The sequence below is a fragment of the Buteo buteo genome, chromosome 9 (genome assembly GCF_964188355.1).
Source record: "Buteo buteo chromosome 9, bButBut1.hap1.1, whole genome shotgun sequence".
Classification (NCBI taxonomy): domain Eukaryota; kingdom Metazoa; phylum Chordata; class Aves; order Accipitriformes; family Accipitridae; genus Buteo; species Buteo buteo.
Genome location: NC_134179.1, coordinates 42,912,431 through 42,934,710, shown reverse-complemented (window position 1 = coordinate 42,934,710; position 22,280 = coordinate 42,912,431). Strand labels below are relative to the sequence as shown.

General features: G+C 43.4%; 1 protein-coding gene across 5 annotated transcripts in view; it reads right to left on the bottom strand.

The window, feature by feature from the left end:
• Positions 1–4,685: 4,685 nt before the first annotated feature.
• MAP3K3 (mitogen-activated protein kinase kinase kinase 3) overlaps positions 4,686–22,280 on the bottom strand; it is a 39,494-nt gene continuing 21,899 nt past the window's right edge. For 4 of the 5 annotated variants that reach the window (XM_075036261.1, XM_075036263.1, XM_075036265.1 and 1 more), the window contains exons 8-17: positions 21,913–22,046; positions 21,144–21,217; positions 19,481–19,548; positions 19,153–19,245; positions 18,112–18,303; positions 16,295–16,443; positions 14,360–14,491; positions 13,527–13,656; positions 11,725–11,902; positions 4,686–9,320 (exon numbers count right to left, since the gene is read on the bottom strand). In XM_075036261.1, coding sequence (XP_074892362.1) covers positions 9,092–9,320; positions 11,725–11,902; positions 13,527–13,656; positions 14,360–14,491; positions 16,295–16,443; positions 18,112–18,303; positions 19,153–19,245; positions 19,481–19,548; positions 21,144–21,217; positions 21,913–22,046 — 1,379 coding nt within the window. In that variant the 3' untranslated portion in view covers positions 4,686–9,091. The remainder of the gene's footprint in view (positions 9,321–11,724; positions 11,903–13,526; positions 13,657–14,359; positions 14,492–16,294; positions 16,444–18,111; positions 18,304–19,152; positions 19,246–19,480; positions 19,549–21,143; positions 21,218–21,912; positions 22,047–22,280) is intronic. The other variant, XM_075036262.1, reaches the window with a different exon arrangement.

The window sequence follows — 22,280 nt, the reverse complement described above, 5'->3', positions numbered from 1 at the left end:
AGCCCGATGTCCCTCCTGTCAGACAAGTTATTTCTCCTGTTTAGTTAAGGGCTTTTTAAAGGGCAGGTCTGTGGGGACTGCCTGGAGATTTACACTGCCAGCAGAGCAGGGACCGCATACAGAGACCCTATACAGACAGAGAGCCCGGCAAGGCTCCAAGTGAATTTCAGCCTCACCAAGTGCTTCAACCATCCCCATCACGCAGGTGCTGCCGACTCCTCACGCCAACACGACGGCAGCAGATCGACACCACAACAAAAGCCGCTTCCTGAGCAGCCCTGCAGCATTCATTGTCATAAAACAAAACCCAAGCAGTCGCTGCTTTGCGGCGAGGGTCTTGTGATGCTCTTCGGGTTGCGGCCCCTTCCTTCCTAAGGTCGCCTTAGAAAATGAAAGCAGACTCCTCGGTTTCGCTTCCTGTTTCTTGCTGGCCTCACTTCCCGATTCCCTCACCTCGGCAGGCTGCTGCTCTTTTCTGCACAGCGGGGCAATCAGATACAAAGCCTTTTTAACTATACCAGATGATTTTGGGGGTTGGGGAGGGAGAAAAAAACCCCAGCTTTTAAATGTTGGGCTTTCAGTTAAAAAGAGAACATTAAGCAAGAAGAAAAATGATGTTTCATTTCTCTCCTTCCCTCCCCAAAATTGAAATTTGGGATTTTGTCTAAAGATAGTAGCACTCACCGTTCTCTACTTACCCCCTTCTCATATGGGCACAGGAAACTCATGGATGTAGCAGAAACGGAGGGAGCATGTGCAAGCACAAGAGGTGCGAGATCTCCAGCCTGTTACACGATTGTTTTCTGATTTTGAGAGCACAAACCAACAACCAGGCTATATATTACCGAACAGGCTGCAGCAACCTGACCCAGGCACCACAGTTCGGGGGGGGTGGGAAGCAAATCTGATCAGTATCAGATTCACGCAGGGGGAGAGACGTTCGATACAGCTACGTTTCACAGAATGGCTGCGGCACACAAAGAAAAAGAATGGCAAACTCCTGCTTCCCTGATTAACATGCCAGGCTCTGCACACAGGGAAACCCTAGTGGTAACACACATGGGAAGAGGTTTTAAACGCTTTGAGCTTATCTTATCTGCCCGATACATTTCAAAGGTGCACAGCCCTGCACAAATGACGGTGCACACTTTCCCAGGGCGTACCAGAAGAAGCAGCACTATAGAAACCCCAGCTTAAAGTATCTCCAACTGTGAGGTTTCTGTAAGACAGATTAAAAAAAAAAAAAAAAGAAACCCTGAACATTGTCTCTTTGTCCCTAATGTTTAGCTAAAATCCAGCTGATTTTATGATGAGAGCTAGTTTCATGCCACTGGAACCCCCCTTTCTGAATCACCCATACCCTTAATATACCTTTTGGGCAACACGCACAAAAATCCTGTTTCTGAGCAGACACAGTGACTCCTTACTGCAACACTCTCACTTCAAATCTCCATCTTTAAGCACAAGGGCTGTCTTTTCTCATTCCAGCTGCCAGCAGCCTCCCTTGACCAGCAGTCTAAACCGGCAATCTGTACGTATGGAGTTACCAGGGTTCAGGATGTTCAGACCCCACAATTAGGGATAAGATAACCGTGAAGAGAAGAAAGGACCACAGGCTCTCAGCATATATAGCTGCCAATCATTATTACAGCTTTTTATTTGAAATTTCGAAGTGGCCAGAAGCCAGCCATCAACTTTGAGCGGTGGGGGGGAAGCATCCTGCACTCCCCCTGGTGAGGCTGAGCAGCACTGCACAGCGGCACCGCAGAGCGGCACCCCACGCCAGCCTGGGACCAAGATGGTTCAGAGCGATCTGGAGACAGAAGCTGTCCAGACAGCTGGGTTCAGAGAGAAACCTGCAGCATCTGGCAAGCGAAGCAAGAGCTAGGGAGATAGATACTGCCTGCAACCTACGCGAGGATGCTGCAGAGTTGCACTCCGTTGAGATCAACTACTTAAAAGTTCCTTTCAAGTCATGACCTGGTCCCTCTTGGGGCTTCTTTCTGCTGCTCCAGCACAGCAGCTCCATGGGAAAATATCCCCAGCAGAGGAGCCAGAGAAGCAGCAAAAGTTGCAGCCAAAGCAGAGGATGCTACAGCTCTCTTGGGCTCCAAGGCGATGCAGAACAGCCGCTTTAATAGTGGCCCAGGGTGTGTTGATGACTGCTGCAAGACTTTAACTGGCCCTTAATTTGAAGCACGGAAAATGGCACACTGCCACCTGCGCTTCCTCTCCTCCAAAGTGCAGATCTGGTCTTGCCACTGAAGAAACAATGCAACTGAGGAGCAACAAATAACCTTTTTTTTGTATTACACACACACCACATCTTTCTTTTGCATTTCCATGCAAGCACGAGGCTTCTGTTACCAACCTGCCTTTTAGCTCCAGAAAGGACATTTACGGAGCCTAAAAATTCAAGCCAACAGATTCACGTAATAAAAACTGTTTTGGGAAAAAATCAGCAAGAATCCATATACATCCATACCATCCAGATGTCCAGTTTTGGACAAGACACAGAGCACTAGGCAGAGATCAACAACAGAAGAACAAGTGACATGACAGCTAACCGTGCCAGCATTTCCTGAATATAATGCAACACACCCACACCCAAGCAATATTAAATCCAGAAGACATTGTTCCTAGTTTAGACTTTACTACCCTAATAGAAAGAGCCACAGTAGTGTAGTGTAGCCAACCTCTTTGGAGATTTTAAATTATATTTGCTTCAGAACTGGACTTGGAGAGGAAACACACCTTTAGTCACCTTCCCCTCAGCTACACTATGCATATAACACAAATTATCAGAAATAAAAAAGGCAGTAGAGGGTTTTAGCTGCATTTCTTTTGTGCATTGGTCAGTGTTTTGTGGCTGATCATTTCTAACCTTCAACCTCCACATTCCTCTCCCAGCCCCTGCTCAACCAGCACTTACAGACAGGCATGGTGAGGATTCAAGTCAGGACAAAACACTCTGTATTTATGGAAAGCAGAATTACTATAGAGCTACTTATTTTTGAGGAGGGAGTAGGGGGGGAGTCCAGGAGAAAACATGCCATCATAAAAGTGTAAGATGTGAATCTCATGTTCACAACGCAAACGTTACCCCTGAACACATCGAGTGGAAAGGAGGATGAAGGCATCAGCTTTGGGAAAGACCTCCTTGAGTAAAGGTAACCAAGAGTTTCCAAGTTCCTCCTTTAGCAAAGGCAGGATTTTCAGGTTCTAATGCACACAAGTAGGGTGTCAGGATGTAGCGGGAGCGGTTATTTCTGGTTCCACAAGACATTTTTGTTCTGGGACAACTTCACTTGTCTGGTTCTCATCTGTTCTGGAACAGCACACAAGTGCCACGCATGTACTTGTTTCATGTGCAGTGGTTTCTATTGCATCAGCTTGTTAACCCATTTATTCTTATTTGCTCATATTTTACATTAACAAATATTTCGGTATCTAGTTGACATAGCAACGAGCTATACCATGGCCTGGGAAAAGGTGATTACAGGGAAGGTTGTGGTTAGGGCCTGGGGAGGCCGGCATCTCAAGGGACCATGGTGGCATTCAAACCACTGCTTAAGTGACTGTGACACTGAAGGCTAGGAGCTGCATAAACAGACCAAGCAGGACCAGGAAAAAATGAGCATTTCCGCAAGTAGTGTAGATGAATTTTATAGGAGCACTATTTCTGTCCTTTCCTAAGATAGTATGCTGGAAAAAAAAAAAAAGCCTGAAAATATTTGGAAATGCGGTTACCCATTCCCTTGGCATACTCTGGGACAGCAAAGCTTATCCTATCCCAAATCCCAAGTACGCTCAATGCAAGACTACCCGATTTCCTCCACTTCTGCTGGGAGGCTTCAGTTCTGGAAGGGAGCTCATGATATCTCACATTTGTCTGAAGTCCAGAGGCCTTTCTTCTCCAAATTTCTGCTTTCTAAAAGGACTGGACAACACATTCAAAGGAGAAACTGTTCAGGAACCTTTAACTGTTTCCAGGTATTTAGAATAAATATATTTTCAAGGAGCCTGAGCTTCACAAGCTAGACCTGGCGTACCCCACTTAGCAAGCTACTCTGCAGTATTCCCTATAGAGTTCCCAGCTGAAGTGAAACACAGCAGGGAATCAGACATTATCATACTAACCATCTCCTCCTGGTCTTGTTACCAACTGCCTTCTCCCCACCTGATGATGATCTACCCTGCTAAACACTGAAGAATCAAGAACATTTACAGACCAAGACCTGGAGTAAAGAACTCGCCACCACAGCTGAATCCAAATGCAAACCTCAGCTCCTGCTCTCCATCAGTACAATCCCATATGAAGTGCCAATAAACCAGTCACAGCTACTCTCCTGCAAGGTGAAATGAAGATGTTCCTATTTTTACACACTAACAAGACAGATGGGAGCCATTCTACCTCTCTCTTTGAAGAGTGAAAATGGATGAATATGACCTTCCTCAGGGGCAGCCTTGTGGAGGACACAGACTTACCTGATGCAAGAAGCAATGCTTCACGAATTGGACGCTTCTCCACCTGTCCTAAAGAATAAACTCCTGAAAGGAAAAATTTCCTCCTTCAGTTAAGGTCCTTGGTTAGAAGGAAAACTAGTTAATTGTCTTACTTATCTCGAGGCACCACTCATACAGGAAGTAAGAGACACTGTATCGCATACAACCACCAAAAAGGCTTTCATATAAATGATAATTTTATTGTAAATAAAACGATACAATGGCCTGGCTTTGCACTGCAAGCCCCCGGTCGGTATATATAGACTACTGGTTCAAGGTCTTCTGCACAATCCAGGTTAAAGCAATTTCTCCCTGCTCTGCACAGTTTATGTCAGACAGGTATTGATAGTTATTAAAGTCCTTTTCCTCATTTCTGAACTGCCCCCCTAGGCACATCTACGTTTTCTAACTGGGAAATTCAGAGCTCTTAGTCAGATTTGCTCCTAAAGAAGGCTGGGGTTTAAAGACCTGAAGCCCAAACACCATTAAACCACAGAGGACATCTATTTTATTCTGAAAATTAAAGACAGACTGAATGCTCCCAGCTCCACGGGCAGGTACCAAGGTGACAGCCACAGGACCGTACATATTCAAATATATAAAACCTTTCCATCCAGCAGCTATTAACCTAAGCACCAATCACTGGGATCTCATTCAGCCCCCCCTGTACAGCTCTAAGGATCTGGCCTTTGCCTACTAGAGAAAGTGTATACAGCAGGAATATATATTTACTGAGGTTTCACAAGTTATCCTGGCTTTCTGGGCACTTGGAAATAACATGTGTCACCTGAGCAGGTACCAATTTCCCTCTTGGTCAATTTGTTTTGGTAATTAATGGCAAAGGGAACTGTTTGGAGCATCTCCAAGTCCATTGGAATACTACTCAAAAAAATATGAAAAAAATCCAAATTGCTGCAAGCTATCACCACTAGAATAGGCAAAGATCAGATTTACTGGAGAACAAGCAAATAACCTGGAATGCACAGAATCGTCACACCGAGACCAAAATGCCAATAGTTTGTTTCCTAACAAGCTCAGGGACAGCCAAATTCCCCATTCCCCCAAGTTCCTCTCTGATGGGAATCTCAGACATTTTCCTGCTCAGCTTCAACTGTTTCAGAATAATGGGACTCCTACAAGATATTTTTCTTCAGACAGAGTATTCTCCATTTCTGCAGCACCTTCCATCAAGGATCCCAATACTCAATATTCACTATATAGCCCTCCCTGGAAGGAATAGCAGAAAATACAACATGACATTTGGAATGGACACAATAGCTAATTGTTAGGCTGGCACTCCTCCTCCACTGTCCCCTAAATGAGTTTATTCCCATTTTTTTCCAATTCTGCCAGGATAAAGAGGCCAGATGTAATTCAATTTAGAAGTATAATTACGTTTATGTCCACTTGAAACTTCTTTGCTGCCAGGGCCGTGCTAAGAGACTGTAGTATAAGTGTCAGCCCCAAGCTTAATCACCACAGCAGTGGACTTAAGAATCCAGATCTTCCTTTTCCATAATCAAGAGGGCTGTGAGGAAACAAAGAAAGCATTTTGGCTTGGCTCTACTCGTTATAAACCATCAGCAAATTCTCTGCAAAACCAGCTGCTTTTTTTCCTTTTTAAATTCATAAAGGCGTCAAATTTATTTCCCATCCTCCCCCCTACCCCGTAACAGTCGAGTCGATATATATAAAAATCACCAAATATGATCTTTTACGATATAAATAAAAAAAAAGTATGAGGCATCACCGTTTACATGATGTAAAAAGAGCTAAAAAAGAGCGATATAAACTACATTCATAAAAGTGCATCTCCAAACATACAAGTAATGCTTTGGCTTGTTCCTGTGCCGAACGGGTGGCATTGGGTCAGGTACTGGAATACAAGAAGTCCAAGATGGCACCCCATGTTCTCTGTCACTGTACAATTGCTATTTACTTCCATTAATACAGACTGGAATACAAGTGTATACACAGAGTAGGCACATTTCAGCATAGGTGGTGGGAAGGACCAGAAGCTCTGGCGGGGAGAGGACTGAGCCCATCAGTCCACGATGCTCTTTGCTCTGCTCTGGAACAGCCTTCCATGACACGTATGAGGTAAAAGCCACAACAGATCCTGAGGATTTAGTTGCTTTGAAACGTTACGAGTTATACCATTTCCTCATGCCCTATTCTCTCCCAAAACACAACGTGTGGGATAGCAAGGAAAGACCACAGAAAAAGGTCTCAGTTTGTTGAGGACAAGCCAAGGGTAGAGAGAAATCTATGCAGACAGGATCACTGCACTCTTGGTTGCTGGCTGTAAGTCTGCAGGGTAAAGTGTGACGAATAGAAGATTCCAATCTTTGGTATATTTAGGTGCTAGGTGCAAGGCTTGAAGAGTGCTACCAGGCCCCACAGGAGTGCTGACCACCCTACTTCTGTCATCAAGACTACAGGAATGATTTCACATTCCTCTGCAGCATACACAGCCATTTACACCACAGACAGCAAAGTGGTGTAAAATGCTCCCTAAAACAGAGTAGAAGTGTCATGCCCTTGCTTCCCTTCGGTGCAAGCGACAGTGAAGTGAAGGCCAAAAATCAGGCCATGTGTCTTGACAATTTGGAGTCAAGTTCCAGGTTTGGAAAAGATCAATAGAAGTGCTCTCACTAGAATTAAATAAATTACGGAACAAGGGCTTTCATAAAAGATATCCCCCTAAGTGCCTGCAACCTCAACAGTGCATCTTTGTAGTAGTGCAGGAGAGCCTGAAAGTGAAAACATTAGCTTGCTTTCACTGATTACTCATTGCTCTGAGTTTGGCACAAAAAACTTCAGATTGTTAAACCCTTTCAGGGCTTTTGGTTGTTTGGGGTTTTTTAGGGTTCTTTTTTCCCTCTTTTAATTCAACACAGTATTTCTCATGTGTTCAAGGAGCTTGGTTTCATTAAAACTTGCCTTATCCTGCTATTAGCATTCACTTAAAAACTGTTAATTTTACTGCATTATGAAAGCAATTTTCAAGTTTTTATGGGGGAGAAGAGCGGAGGTATGTGGAGCCTTAATATGGTTTCCAATATAAGAGCAGAACAACTTTAGCATTGCTCTATAGAACAGTATTTTAGCTAATAATACATTTGCTTTTCTTAGTTTAATTTCACACAGATAACTTAAAATTACTCCATGAATCCCCAGCACTTACAAACTGCTAGTCTTTTATGAGTAAGGACTATTAGTGCCCCAATCAACATACAGTATTTGAGGCCAGTAAGCCATCAGGACTCAGTTCTCAGAGACGTGGTACCTTTCAAAGGCAAAATCACTTGGATGCATTTTGCTGGTACCTGCATGGGAATCTCCAGTTAATTTTAGAAATATGCTAGCATTACAAATGTTCTCTCTGGTTCACTGTTTGACTTGACTCGTACAAAAGCTTATTTAAATAGGGCCATAACATTTTATGGAAATCTTAAATGAACACTTGCACACCTGTAAAACAAAACACACACACTGAAGGGTTGAGCTTGATTCTAACTTACTGTGCACAAGTAAAACTAGTGTCCAGCAAATTCTCCCCATGAAAAACTCGATTTTCCATTAGGCCACGTCCTCAAAGAAACACATAAGCTATTCCTGAAGTAAATTCCTGGGCACCAGATGAACCATCTTTGGTTTAAAGGATGGTAAAAAGTTACCAGCCAAAAAGATAGGTGCAACAGAAAGCTGTTCTGCAGAACTCCCTTCGAGAAGGGTTTTGTTTAGACCCGGCAGTCCCAGGGAGATGAAGCAGGAGCACAGATTTGTTGGCTATTGAGGACACAAACTAACTGACACTGTCTTAATGCTAGGACAGATCAAGCCTTGGAAATCAAGCTCTGGATTTTCTAACATCAGTGGGAGAGCCCTTATCTTAGGCCCTGGAGTGATTGCATTCTGCTGAAACTTTTCTGATTATCCTGACATTTAGCTAGAAAGACCTCCCTCACCCCCATCCCAAAATCCATGGTTTCATTATAAAATAACACTATTCACATACTTTTGAATCAATATTTTCTGAACACCTTCAGATGCTGAATACTTAAGAAGAAAAATATATAATTATATAGCGAGCGCATGCTCAATGACACATGGCTTTTTGCTGGATTCATGTACTATAGATGCCTCTAAAGCCCTAGCAGTCTGGACAACAGTGACCCGCACGTAGAGAGCTGGTCTGGATGGCTGTTGCACGTTTCTGTTCTGAAGAGTGTAGCTCTTCCAGTTCCCACCTTGGTTCAGATTTCTTCTATGTTCAGTGAGACACTTCTTATATTCCCATTCTTGGGCCTACAGAAAACACGCAGCCAGCTGCAATTTCACATCAAGGTAACTAGGGCAAAAAATGCAGCTCTGTTTGGACAGCTGTCGGTAGAATAAACATTAGTCCAGCAAACAAAGGTATCAGGCACAAGAGCAGACCCTAGGTTCCTTGGCATAATTTCCCCAAAGGACTAGGACAGCTGAGTTGGCATTTTGAAGATGCAGCACCACAACGGGCAGTTGCAACTAGACCAGACGGGGCACCGAAAGCCCAGCAGGAGCTGCTAGCAAGGGAGGTAATTCAGTACTGGAGCTGTGCAAACTGATGTCTGAGCAGCTCTTCAGCAGAGGGTCTGTGCCTGGCTTCCACAAAGATCTGCTTTAGAAAGTCCCGGCAATGTTCTGATATGTGGGAGGGGAGCTGGGGGTTGGTTGGTTGGGTGGCGATTTTGAAAATGGCTGCCATGGCTTCGTACTCTGCCCAGGGTGGTTTCTCTGTCAGCATTTCCACAACAGTACACCCGAGGCTCCTGGAAAAGGAGACAGGAAAAAAAAAGTGAGAATTGACTCACACAATAATGCACAGTGTTCAGAGAGAACTTCCAAGCAGCCAGCATCAAGGTACAGCTCTGCTCTGAAAACAGCTATAAAATGGCTTTGTGCTCAGCAAACCCCATGTGTGCACAGATTCTGAGCCAGACCTGCCAACGTTGCTGCTTTTACTACTGTCAGGCTAGCAGTAAAGTGCTGAGACAGGGAGGCTGGTTTCCACTGTGGTTCTCACTGCACCAAAAACTGTGAAGTGTCATCTGTCTGGCTCTCCTTAGCTCAAATTCTACTCAGTAAACATCTGCATTAACAACAGAGGACAAGAGGTGCACACGAGATGTCCCTGAAGGTGCCGTTTGACCTCAGTGGTATTTTGGGTGCTGCTGCTACTGTTACATCTCAAAGGCACTTGCTGAGTTGCAAGGTAGAAAACATACTTTTTAACCAAGGTCCAGTGAATCAGAGCTGGTTGACCCCACAAAGCCATTTCAGCAAAATCCCTTTTCAGCGTACAGCCTCAGAATGCCCACATGGGAAAAAAACCCCTAATATCTCCACTTCGCAAGAAACCAAGCACCGTAGACAGTCAAAAAATTAATTAAAGTCTTAACAGCTCCAAACTGAGAAGGCAGTAAGTTAAAATGCCAGTAGGGCAGATACATCAATTAAGTTAAGGCAAAACACTCCTAGTAAAGTTAATGGGGCTCTGCAGGCTACTTCAAGGCAAGAATGTGATTATGGGGACAGACACGGCTGAACCACCTTTCTGAAGCAAGCGTGACACCAATACTTTCACAGGGAAGATGGGTTTCTCTAGTACTGCAGTGATTGGTTTTTGTTCAAAAAGGATTAATTGCTTCCTCCAGGCCACAGATTAAGCAGAAGCAGTTAGTGAACTTCTATCAAGTCCTGTGTTTTGATCACATCGTTCCATTAAAAAGGCAAAACTGCCTCTTCTACCTTTAAACTAAACCCTCTTTTGAAGTGAAAAGCAAAGAAAAGACATTTTCAGAGGCAGACTTGCATCAATTGCCAAGATGAGGAAGGAAAGGAATTAAATCCAGTGAATATGCAAGAAATGACTTCTTGACAAGGTTTAAAATCCAACGTGAAAATTTTACACTGGTTTCCAGCCATTTAAGACTTACTAGAAGAGAGTACAGAAAATGCAAACCATGTGTGCTGAAGTGCTGGGGGTTTGCTCAAGAGCAAGCAGGGATATATTATTGTTTAGACTGATTTATACCGTTTTAGCAGATCCGGTTTCTTTAAGATATTCAGCAAACAGCAGGAATGTTTTTCATGTCAAGTCACTCCAGCAATAACAAATAGCTCACATATTCTGCTATTTAGGAAAAAGAAAATTGGAGAGGGGCCTGCAGCAGTGGCAGAAAGCCAGGTGGATAGATTTGTTACGTCTTTGAGCCTCTCGGCCATACGCGTCCATCCTGGGACTAACGCTGCACTGGAAAATTCTGACCCCCCCCTAAATAATGATCAGGATTGTAGGAACTGGAGCCCAGCCAACAGCAGCGTCTCTTTGATGGGAATGGACCGATGTCAGCACCAAGAGGAAATCCACAACTGCATCAACCCAGGGGGAATGGCACGTGCTCCATTCTCTCCCCCAGCATCCCAACTGGGGGAGTCTGCAGAACTTAACTCTTTGCATACGAGACACATTTCAGCTACGTTTCCACTCACTGCTTGTACAGGAAATAGCATAGGCCTTGCTTTACTGTGGAGAGACAAACATACCTTTTGTTGCTGTCATTTAGTTTAGTTTTATAATCTCACCTTTTTAAGGCCTCCAAAACTAACATTTTGACACAGGACCATTTTGCTCTTTCCGTTTGATAGAGGCTGTTTCTTGGCTATGCCAATAATAGCATGGCTACAGTTTCCATTCATGCATACTTGAGGTCACCTCTGATCTGACCTGTATCTTTTGTTATTCCAGGTTTGGGCATCCTTCCTTTAAAGCTCAAATTCTATTCCTTTCACTTCCAGTGTGTTATAAGCATACCTCTCATCTTATAAGCAAATGAATGGACTCTCCCTAAACAACCTTCAGTCTCTCTTACAAGGTATATTAGAAGGATGGAAACCTCGCACCAGTCAGAAAACAGAAAATCAGCTATCAGTTAGAGGGAGGAACGAGTGGGAATTGTTCCTGAAAAACTAAATGAGCAGTTGTGTGTTGACATTGCAAAGCACAGCCTGCAGCAGGTCATGTCTTGAGTTCATATCAACTACTTCAGTTCGCCTTAAACTTCTGATCCAGACAAAATCTGCTTTTGGATATACGGACGACAGAATGTATGTGTCTTATGTCGCTCCAGAAAAGCTGTAAATTGATCTATGGACAGAAAGTTAAAGCCTCACCATACGTCCGCTTTTCTTCCATAGCCTTCTCCGCTGATCACCTCTGGGCTCATCCAATATGGCGTGCCAGTGACAGAGCGGATGCCTGTTCCAGACATACAGATTGTCTGCAGCCGTTTGCTGGCCCCAAAGTCCCCAAGCTTCACATTCCCAGCAGAGTCACGGAGAATATTGGCTCCTGGACAAAAAACAAAGAATGGAGACAGCTGTTTTCATGCAATCCAGCTGTTGGATCCGCAGCCTACAGAGCTGATATCCAACCCAGAAATACCCATGCTCATGGTATGGCTTTTTCCCCATTAAGCCTCAGGTGACCTGCTAAACATCATTTCTTTAATTCAGGCTGTAGACAAGCCAAATGCTAATGGCTGCAAATGGGAAAAACTTCAGGGGAAAAACACAAGGAAGTGAAGGGGGAAGGGAAATGAGCGCTGAGTCAGCACCGTCATTGTTACACTGCCTGTAAACAGCTCAGCCTATGCAGGGCCCCCAGGCCAATGGCTTAGATAGTACATAGCTGTGTAGAAAAGGATTTATTGGGATGCTGCTTTGGTGAGTATAATCATTGCTTTCTGGTCAGCTGGGTAACAGATGTAGCTAGTTAAACCACTTTGAACTCCTACAATAAACAAGTCCATCTCCACTTTACTTGGTCAGATGTCCTGAACACGAAACACCAGGGAAAAAAGCAAAGCTTAAGAGCTTAGCTTGAATGTGGACACAAACTAAGGCTTAGACACCAAAAAAAAGTCTTCCTTCAAAGCTGCAATAAGATTAAGAAACCTGTGTTGCTATTATCTGGTACGTGCTTATGTGAAATCCTTCTGCCCTCAAGTAAAATGCACTTGTGTTGGGACATAGCTTTATCACTTCACTTCCCCACTGAAGAGCTGAACTCAGAGTAACAAGTCCATCCAGCACCCTGGAGGCAAGTTAACAGTTTGGCTTAGATGGGTGCAAACTAGTGAATAACTCACCAGGTAGGAAATCATTTGGTAAAGAGCACCACATGAGCAGCATACAAGGTGTTATTCAAGAATCAGCAGCTCATTTCCCTTTGCCAGCCTAGGGGGGATGCAATGAAGATTTATAGGCGGGAACAAGAGAGTATTTTTCCTGCAGCCAGCAACCCTCCTGGTCCCTCTAGAGCACAGAAAAATTTGTGCGGTGTCTGCCACATCTGTTGACATTAACTCTTAAGGAGACTGGCTGGCTCCATGGGGTTATACGGGTAAGAGGAAGATTAAGGACTAATCAGAGGCTCTACATGGAAGATTGGAGGTTTCTTACACAGAGGAGGCAGGACAGTCAGAAGAACCTGAGGTAAGCACAATTGTCAAGAGCAGGCATGGAGCTCTTATGGCAATTTGTATGCCTACCACCTGAGAAACACTACTTTGGCCAAGCAGAGAGGAAATCATAAGGGAATCCACAGGGAAATGAGCATGCCTCAGGGGGGCAGTGAAAGTCAGGTGGCAACTCAGCCTCATTTTGCTGGGCTGTGAGAGAAAGATGAGGAGTTACAGAGGTGTGTTCCTAAGAATTAGAGGCTTCCAGTCTTTCTTACCATAACCAAACGGCCATGCTCTTGGGTCCTGTAGGGAGAACAGCCCAACTTCCCATACCCAGCCCAGAACATGACCTTCCCCAAGCCCTGCACATGGATGTAAGACCAAAAAGGGATGACTGAGCAAAGCAATGTTCAGAAGCCCCAGCCAGGATGCTGAATTCTTAACACTTGTCGTCTTCTTTCAGAGTTCCTTTAGCAAGTGGTATATACATAAATCATCAGCTGATCTCACCCTTTATGTCCCTGTGCACAATCATGTTGCTGTGAAGGTACGAGACTCCCTCGAGAATCTGGCGAGTGTATTTCCGGGTTACATTTTCCGTGAGAGCACCATACGCCTTCAGCTGGTCTTTCACTGACCCCTGCGCCGAAAGCAAACAGAAGGGGTTGGCAAAGAAATGACAAACCACAAATCTTGCAGTCTCCATTCAATTCCCACGAGCCGTGACCGTTTTATACACCCAGCCGGCACAGTAATGAATTCTTGCCTCTTCTAAAGCCTTCTTGTGAGGCGCTCAGAACATCTTGCCCAAAGAAGCCCCTTTTAAGAAAAGCAAGGACACGCTTTACAGCAAAAATAGCTTAAGGAGGTTCTGTCTGTTTCCTCCATCCTTGAGCTGTGCTGGTACAACTGTTTGTGAAGACAAGCAATGAAATAGTTCAGTAGACTGATCCGGGTCAAAAGCCTCCCTTTTTGCAGGGTCAGTTTTAGCCTAATTTGCTGTACTATATGACTCTGCTAATTCAGTTAACCTGATTTACAAGTTGGGCCAAGTCCTTTGGCAGAACAAATTTAGACTGAAGAAAAGAACTGGCTTTAGTGACTAAGGAAGAAAATGTATTTCAAGTACCAGACACTTAAGAAAAAAAAAACCCAAAGAGGTGATTTGGGCATAAATTAAAAGAAAGTGGTGGCATTATAACCCAGTATGAGAAAGGGGCACACCAAAGAGAGTATAAGGTGGATTACATAGTTAGGGTAATCACAGCAACTAATAAACCAACTAACAAAACCACGCATCTCACTTTATGATCTGTGATTGTGCTGCTTGTGTCAGCTCTTACCCCTGGCATGTACTCCATGAAGATGGTTAATGTCTTCTCTGCTCGATCCCGTAAGCAGCCGTAATACTGAACAATACGTTCGTGCTGGAGATTCTTCAGCAGCTGAATTTCACACTCCAAGGCACTCACTTCCTATGGATGTTGAAGGAGAAAATAAGGTTCCGGCTTCAGGAAATATTCCATCCTAATAAATTCGTCCATGTCACTGGCAAGATGAGACCACTACTACACTGAAGAAGTCTAATCCATGGCATTGGTTCACCTACTTCTTGGAAAAGGCAAATATTACCAATGCCTCATGTTAATCCTTACTGTGTAATAGGCAGGTAGGTATTGGTGCAGAAGCTTTGATAGAACACAGGCAGTATTATATATGGATTTAGTACCAGAAAAACTTACTTTCTTGCCTTGATTCTGTCAGCTGAATGGCTTTAGCCAAGTTGGTTGAAAGCATTCTTCATGCACAACACAGATATAACCTTACTTCTCACCATTAAGCTGAGGGCAGCGAGTGTTAATTTCAATTATGAAAAAGGTCTGAATACGCAGTTGCAGAATTGCTAGAAATCTTTCTGTAGGAACCTCAACCCACTAGAGAGCAGGACTACAGGGGCTAAGAGTTCCTAAACTTCTTTTGTCATCCAGTCCTGTTCTGATTGACACTCATGATTTTACTTTAATCAACCTTAGAAATGGCTTCCTCATTTACTTCAAAAAATCTGCAGCTATGCACATGAAACTGATTCTCTGCTTTATTCTTGCCACAGACAACAGGGTATCATAGTGCAAAGACAAAAAGGCTATCCAACAATTTCAAACTGAATCAGAGATGTTTGTTGCCCACAAAAAGTATCAGGTTCTTGCTGAATCCAGGGAATGAACAGGAGGAACATCAAAGGTACTGGAGCATGAGGGTTTATGGAAAAAGGAATGATGGTTTTCCCCAAATTAGTCTTCACTTAACTCTCTCCATTCCTGCCACTGGAAGGTGCCAGGTTCACTTCTCTTGCTCTGGGAGAGGACGCAGCTCCTCAAGAGCAAGGACCTGGCTGCCGCAGAGATGCATGGAACCAGAGGAAGTTGCTTAATCGGGCCAACTGATAGTTTAAGGCTTGGAGTTTCAGTGCCTTCAAAATACGTTCCAGCCTGTTCTTCCTTGGCTCAGAGTTAGCTGTCTGATTTACAGCAGAGACATGGTATAACTTAGAACTTACCAAGTTAGGGCATATCTTGGCACCAATATCCCATATAAAATTAGAATAATTAAATCTTCACAGATCAGTTATTCCAGCTCCAAGTGAATTTGTTCAGCGTTGGGAAACTGGTACATTGTTAAAACACTAGCAAAGAACCTAACAACCATTCTAGCTGTATCCACTGTGCAGGCAGTCTTCTGCTATCCTATAATTTCAAGGTGCCCCTTCCCATCTCCACTGTTTCTAATGTGTCGTCACATCACTGTTCTTGATTAATTTACACACCACAGGTTGGTTTATTTTGATGACAAGGGAGAATTCAGAAGCGGAAACCGGTAATTAATACACTTGATACAGGGCCTACTATGTAAGCCCAGAAAGTGGGTTTTGCAAGTGCACGCAGCTTTTTTTGTTTAAAGAAGAAAAAAGTCCTACTCTTTCTGGGTTTAGTTTCATTCACATCCATGTCTAACCAGGAACACAGGGCAGTCTAGTATTCCTCAAGTAACCTGGCAACAAACCAAAAAGCTGAGAAAGGAGAGCCAAAAATGAAGCCAGAAAATGGATTTTAGTTTCAGGCTGAAGTTAATAATACGGAAAAGTAATTTTTAAATGACTCCTATTCCTCTCCACATGACTGGAAACCCTAGTATAAACTAAATAAGATGCCAGCGTTCAAGGACAGATACAGGCACTTTACAGGATCTTACAGAATTTTAGAAGCTGCAATGAGAATTACCTTGCTTGTTTCAGGACTCTCTGGATCAAACTGGACCTGCTTAGCTGCAAGCTCTCTGCCCGTGTCCACATCATAGCACAAATACACACGACCAAAGGCACCCTGGCCCAGCAGTTTTCCTCGTCGCCAGTTTATTGGAGCACTCGGAGCTAAAAAAGGAACAGTAATAATTTCTCTTCTCATGATACTATTTAAAGATAATTGTGATCTTTTCCAAGATCAATCTTCATCATACTGGGATTGAAACAGGTACCTTGCGGTTGAAGAAACAGACACGAAGCACTCTCCCAGTATAAGGGAGTTAGTGGCAGCTCTCTGAACAGAATCCAACCATTCAGACTCTCAGGCCCTGCTGACTGGTGTCCCATTAAAATGAAACCAGAAAACATTTTGCAAAGATATACTACAGACAAGTTATCCGATGAGGTTGATGAAATTTCATTCCACCAGCAGGGTGGATTCTACAACACCGCTATCTTAAGAGATGGCATAGCAATTAAACAGCATCTTCCAACCCTTGATCTGTAGTTACTATGTGCATTAGATGAAGAAGAGCTGGATCAGCCTTGCTAAATCAATCCCACCCAGCTAGGAATGACTGTTAAGCTTCTGGGGCAACTTGAAGGACATTAATTCTGAGTTCTATGCCAACCATCGGTTAGTTTGGGGTTCCTTCTCCTGGGGGAAAGATTTCACTGCAAGGCTATCTCTACAGCAGAGAAATTAGAAGTCATCAACTCCCTACTAGACAGTGATAAGGTAGGGGCAATAATGTAAGCACAGTGCGGGTATCTTCTTTACCTGCTGAACAATCAGGCTCTAATAAAAATACACATGAGAACCAGCTAAAGCAGCCACCTCCAATATCCCAGCAGGAGGTTACGTCAGCAGGGAATTATGAGTTCTCATTGTTCTACTGCACTGGTGAGCACATTGCACAAGCAGCAGTCTCCTGACCCAGAGATTTAACACCTGAGCCCAGTTTTCCAGACTGCACTTAATGCCAAAGTATATTACTCAAAGACCAGTGCTTTAGCTCTAACTTTGAAAATGACACTACCAGACTCATGGAGTGCAGTGCATCCAATTATGTTGTATCTAACGAGAAACTCTAAAAACAAAGACAGGAACCAGCCATCTGGACAGTGCGAAAATACAGAAGAGTTGAGAGATTAGCTTTGCCATGTCTAATTTAATCAGATTTACTGCCAGTCAGTGTTTTAGTGTGTTGCTTACTCTGCTGCATTAATGTCTTCATTTTGATCCTTAGGTTACTGTATGGGATATCTGAAGTTCATCAGTAATGATTTAGGTTCCATTTCTTTTTTTTATAATATAAAGTTGCCCAAAAAGCAACTCAGGGATGCTATTAATACAGAAGTAAATCTTTCTACTAAGGAGCAAGTGAAATATATATCGCCCTTAACTAGTGAAATAAGTGTAATCCACAAGCCTCACTACAAACATGAATGTATCAAGAAAATAAACAAGCTTGTCTGACTGTTTTAAGAACCCTGTAGATCATCTAGATCCAATCAGCTTAAAGGTTTTTTTACTTCTTAGCTGAATTTCCAATGCTTTCTAAAGGAAAGGCCAGGTCCCAGTGCAAGGCTACATATTCTTAAAAGAAAAAGAGGACCTCTCTTTTAGGTGAGACAGACTGGTCTCAAAACACAGCCATGTAATTATGTGGTTTTGAATGGCTTGTTAAAATCAAGCTATGGTAATATATTTGGTCTGGAGTTCATCTCTAAAAGCCTTTCTTGCCCATAACCCCAGGAGGCTTTTCCCCAGTCATCATCAGGGTGACTGCTCACATTTGGTGGGAATGTTCCTCTCCTGCACACCAAGGGCATTTTCACTGTCAGCACTCCGCAGGCGCCCCCGGGGGTCCAGGTACTGCAATGCCAGGCCCAGGTTTTCTCCGTTGGTGCTTAAGGAACGACTTGAAGGGACCAAGGTGAAAAGATTCCCTTGGTGACGCCGTATCCGGGGAAATGTCCTCCGGCCTGGAGAAAAAAGTAAAATTTTTAAATAACATGGTTACAAGTGGAAGGTGATGGCTGGAGGTTGAGCAACGAAGAGAAGGGAGAGGAAAAAAAAAATGTGTTCTGGTCTGTTCCCATGGAGTACAATCTACTGCCAAGCAGACAAGATGCAAAAATATAACAGCTCACGGCTGATGCTGCTTGAATTCAGTACAGCTTTGGATCATTCCCAAAGCAGAAGGGAGAGAACACTTTGCAATGCCCTCAGTGCAGTAGTGCAAGATCTAAGCTTGCCTTCCAAAGCAAAAATCAGGTTTACAGGCTACCACACAAGCTCTGAGGCTTGTTAACAACTACACAGACAGAATGACTTTCTAGATAACGTGCCTGGACTTGCAAATAAAAACCATAAAACAAAGATTATGACAACTTGTACCTCTTATGAAACATTGAGAAATTAATTTGCATAAAGCCATCTGATGAGCAGAGATGTGATTCTTTAAGTCACTGGTATATTTAGAAGACCCAGAAGCAAGTTTGCATTGTGAATTAGCAAAGCATAATGAATCCCTGAGGTAGCAGCCCACTATATATGACCAAGGCTAATAGCTGTGTCCACTGCTCAACCCTAGCAGTCACTGATCAGCCTGGATATCCCCCAAAAGGACAAAGTAAACAAAGAATTACAAACAGCTGTTGTAGGATGCTATGCAAATGTGGCATCATGCATGGTAGCATTAACTCTGACACTAACTGCAAGGACCAGGACAATTCCAGACTCTTCAACTAGGAGTTACGCTCACCCATGGAGTTTGCCATTGCCTCATCTGCTTTTTCAAGCCTGGAATTGAAGGTCTGAAAACAACTCACCATCGTTGTAGTCTTTGTGCTGCATGGAGACATTGTAGCGCCGAGGGTAAGTCCCACCTTTCCCTGCTTTGTCATAGATCTGATTCTCACGGTCTGGAAGGAGATGCAAAGAGAGAACTGAGGCTCTTTCAAAAAGTATACGTTCTAATGACAGAATTTTCCTGTAACAACAGTGGGTTTTAGGAAGAGGTAATAAATGACTTCATAACTTTTCAATCAATGTATCCCCAGTTCTTCTATTTATACAATCCCAGCAAGCATGGAGGGTAGCCAGCAAACAGCAGAAAATGTCTGGATCAAATAATCTTTATACTGGACACTGACATACCTGAGAACTCCTGTCTATTATCAGGAAAGCTTTGTGCCCTTGACATCCGTGACTTCCGAAAAGAAGGACTATTAAAGAAAGAAGGGAAGAGTAAGTTTTGCTATCTACTGGAGTGAAACCTACAAGGACTTTAAATACAAGCTAATGTATTTGTACATCAGCAATGGTGATTCTCAAATCCACGTCCCTGCAATAATTTCACGCTACATCTACAAAGCTGAAGTCAGGCTAAGTCCCAGCTAACCAACTATTTCCCAATGTGGGCAGTCATCCTTTCTGTTCAGCTTGTGGCACTTATTCAGAGGTTCCCCAACCTCTGGTTTGAGACAGTGTGCTTCCTTCAGCCATGTGAAGTGGAAGGTTAAAATCAAGGCTAAGAGGAAGAGCAGAACTGGGTACCACTTGCAGCACATTGCTCACAGGGCAGTAGAGAATGGGGACCACTGTCCCAAGTAGTTTACCATGAGCGGTAAGAGTTCCTCTCTTGAAAGCTTCTGTTACTTTCCTCTCTACCAGCAGCAGATGAGCATAAACGTGAACGTTGCTTTTAACATTGATCCCTTGCATTTCTCCCCAGTAAGCAGGGCTCCTCTGGCAAGCCTAAGTATGGCCCCTTGTTTGGCAGAAGGCCTTTAACATCTCTCTTAAGAGATTACATGAACTCAATCTGTGCCAAAGCCATATTATTTGCACTTTTTTTTTTTTGTTAACCAGTGTAAATGGAGCAAGCCTGATACAGCTTTCAGACTCCCAGATGAGATTCCTTTCCTACTACACAAAGAACAACAGCTTCCCCAGATGATGCCCACTCCTACAAGGAATAACTGGGAAGGCTTCCCGCCACTCCGTCCTCCACTTAGGGCAGGGAAAGGGGAGAGGACAGGTAACAAATTAGCAATCCTCATCCCCAAAGGAATGCATGCATTCACATAGGTTAACTGTTAAGTGCGTCCTTGTGACTCCCTTGTGACAGCCGGAGGAAGTAACTGGCTACAAAACCAAGCCTCAAGTACTTGACATAAAAGCATAGAGGAATCAGCTTGTTGGAATCTTAAAAACATGCTGAAGCACAATATTACAGGTGCTGGGAAGCCATAGTTGCTATTCAAGTTAATAGGACCTACGAGTGCCCACCAACACCTCAAGCAACACCAACAGCAAAGAAAGGGAAGAAAAATATCTAGAGCATCAGACTATGACAAAATCTTCACCAAAGGAAAAGCCCCTCTATTTACCTTTGGAATTAATATTATATCTTGCAGGACATGGGAAACTAGTGTAATGATATATTTCTGTAAACTTAGAATAGGTTGGTTTTTTTTTTTTTTTTAAAACGAACAAGTAGAGCCTTGTCTAAAAGAGATTTAAATACCCTGCAGCCAGATGTTCTTAGAGTCTAGGCTCCACACAGATGGCACGCTTTAGAACTTTGTATTTATAACATACAGCTACTGAAGCACCAGTTTGTTGGTGTATGGTTTTGCCAGAAAATAAAACAGCCTTAAGACACAGTTAATTCTCTCGAAGAAATATATTGGGATATAGGTAGGAAATAAGTTCCTCTTTCTCTCCAAGAAAATTTATGACATGGAAAACTTTTGCATAAGTACAACTGGCATTTCAATTTGAGCACATAAGTTCCTACCAGCTTGTACACTTATACCTGTCTGCTGACCTGTCCAAGGACTGACAGCTTCCTGACACCGAGTTTTCAGCACTGCTTAAAGGGTCCAGCATCTGCAATGCAGAAGAAATCACATGGCAACATCAGTTCAGTCTAATGCCTGAAAGAGGCTGTGCAAGAGGATCAGAGTCCAATACTGCTTGCCTGGAGGACGTCCAGGTGAAGAGGGGAGTCTAAAGCTATTTAGAATGTACATTTTTCCTTTATCTCCCACAGAAACTGTTAAGAACATATCAAATCTGAGATGTTGCTTTAGGTGTCGAAGGACTCTGCTGTGAAAAATGTAAGTTTAAGTCACCCTTGTGCTGCTTTTGATCCCAGCTGACTTCAGGAACAGTGTCTCTGTTGGTGCTACTGCATTGCTGCCTCCACCTGCAAGTCGCCCTTTGGCCTTACTTCCTACTTTTTTGAATGGAGAGATCAGTTTCAAATGCAAGAGGGTCACACAAACCTGGTAATAGGAAACCTAAGCATACATGTGTAACGCGCACCAAAATCACTCATTCGGAGGTGGAGAGAGAATGCCCAATATGCATGGTAACTGCTTCTGGCAGTCCAACAAAGGCTTTGAACTTACACAACCATGAACAAGTTTGAAGCATAGATTAAATGAACAAAGCAGTACTAGTAGGTGCCACTGCAACTACAGCTAGTGAATATTCTGGCGTAAAAAAGAAGGCCCAAAGAGCAGCAGAGAGTTCCTTAACAGGTGGACTTACTTTTTTTTCACCCTACTGCTCATACTTACACACTGTTCATTGGTTTCTGGGATGAATTCGCCTTCGCTATTTATGCTGGTGTAGGAACCCTGCCGAGCAATGCGCTGTTGCCTCTCTGGAACATACCCAGGAGGTGGTGAACTTCGGCCTGTGTTCTGGGAACCTGGGCCAGAAAGAAGGACATTTTTTTATATTTATGCTTACTGAAATGAGACTGCACATACATGTACACAAAATCCAAATATTCACCTCTAATGCTAGACCTCTATGATCACAGCAACTCTGGAGTCAACCTTGCAGTCTGGACAGGAATGGAACCAGGAGGTGCCATGTCAAAAAGTAAATCGTTCAATGAGGACCTGTACTGTCATTTTAGACACTACAGGATTACTGGTGA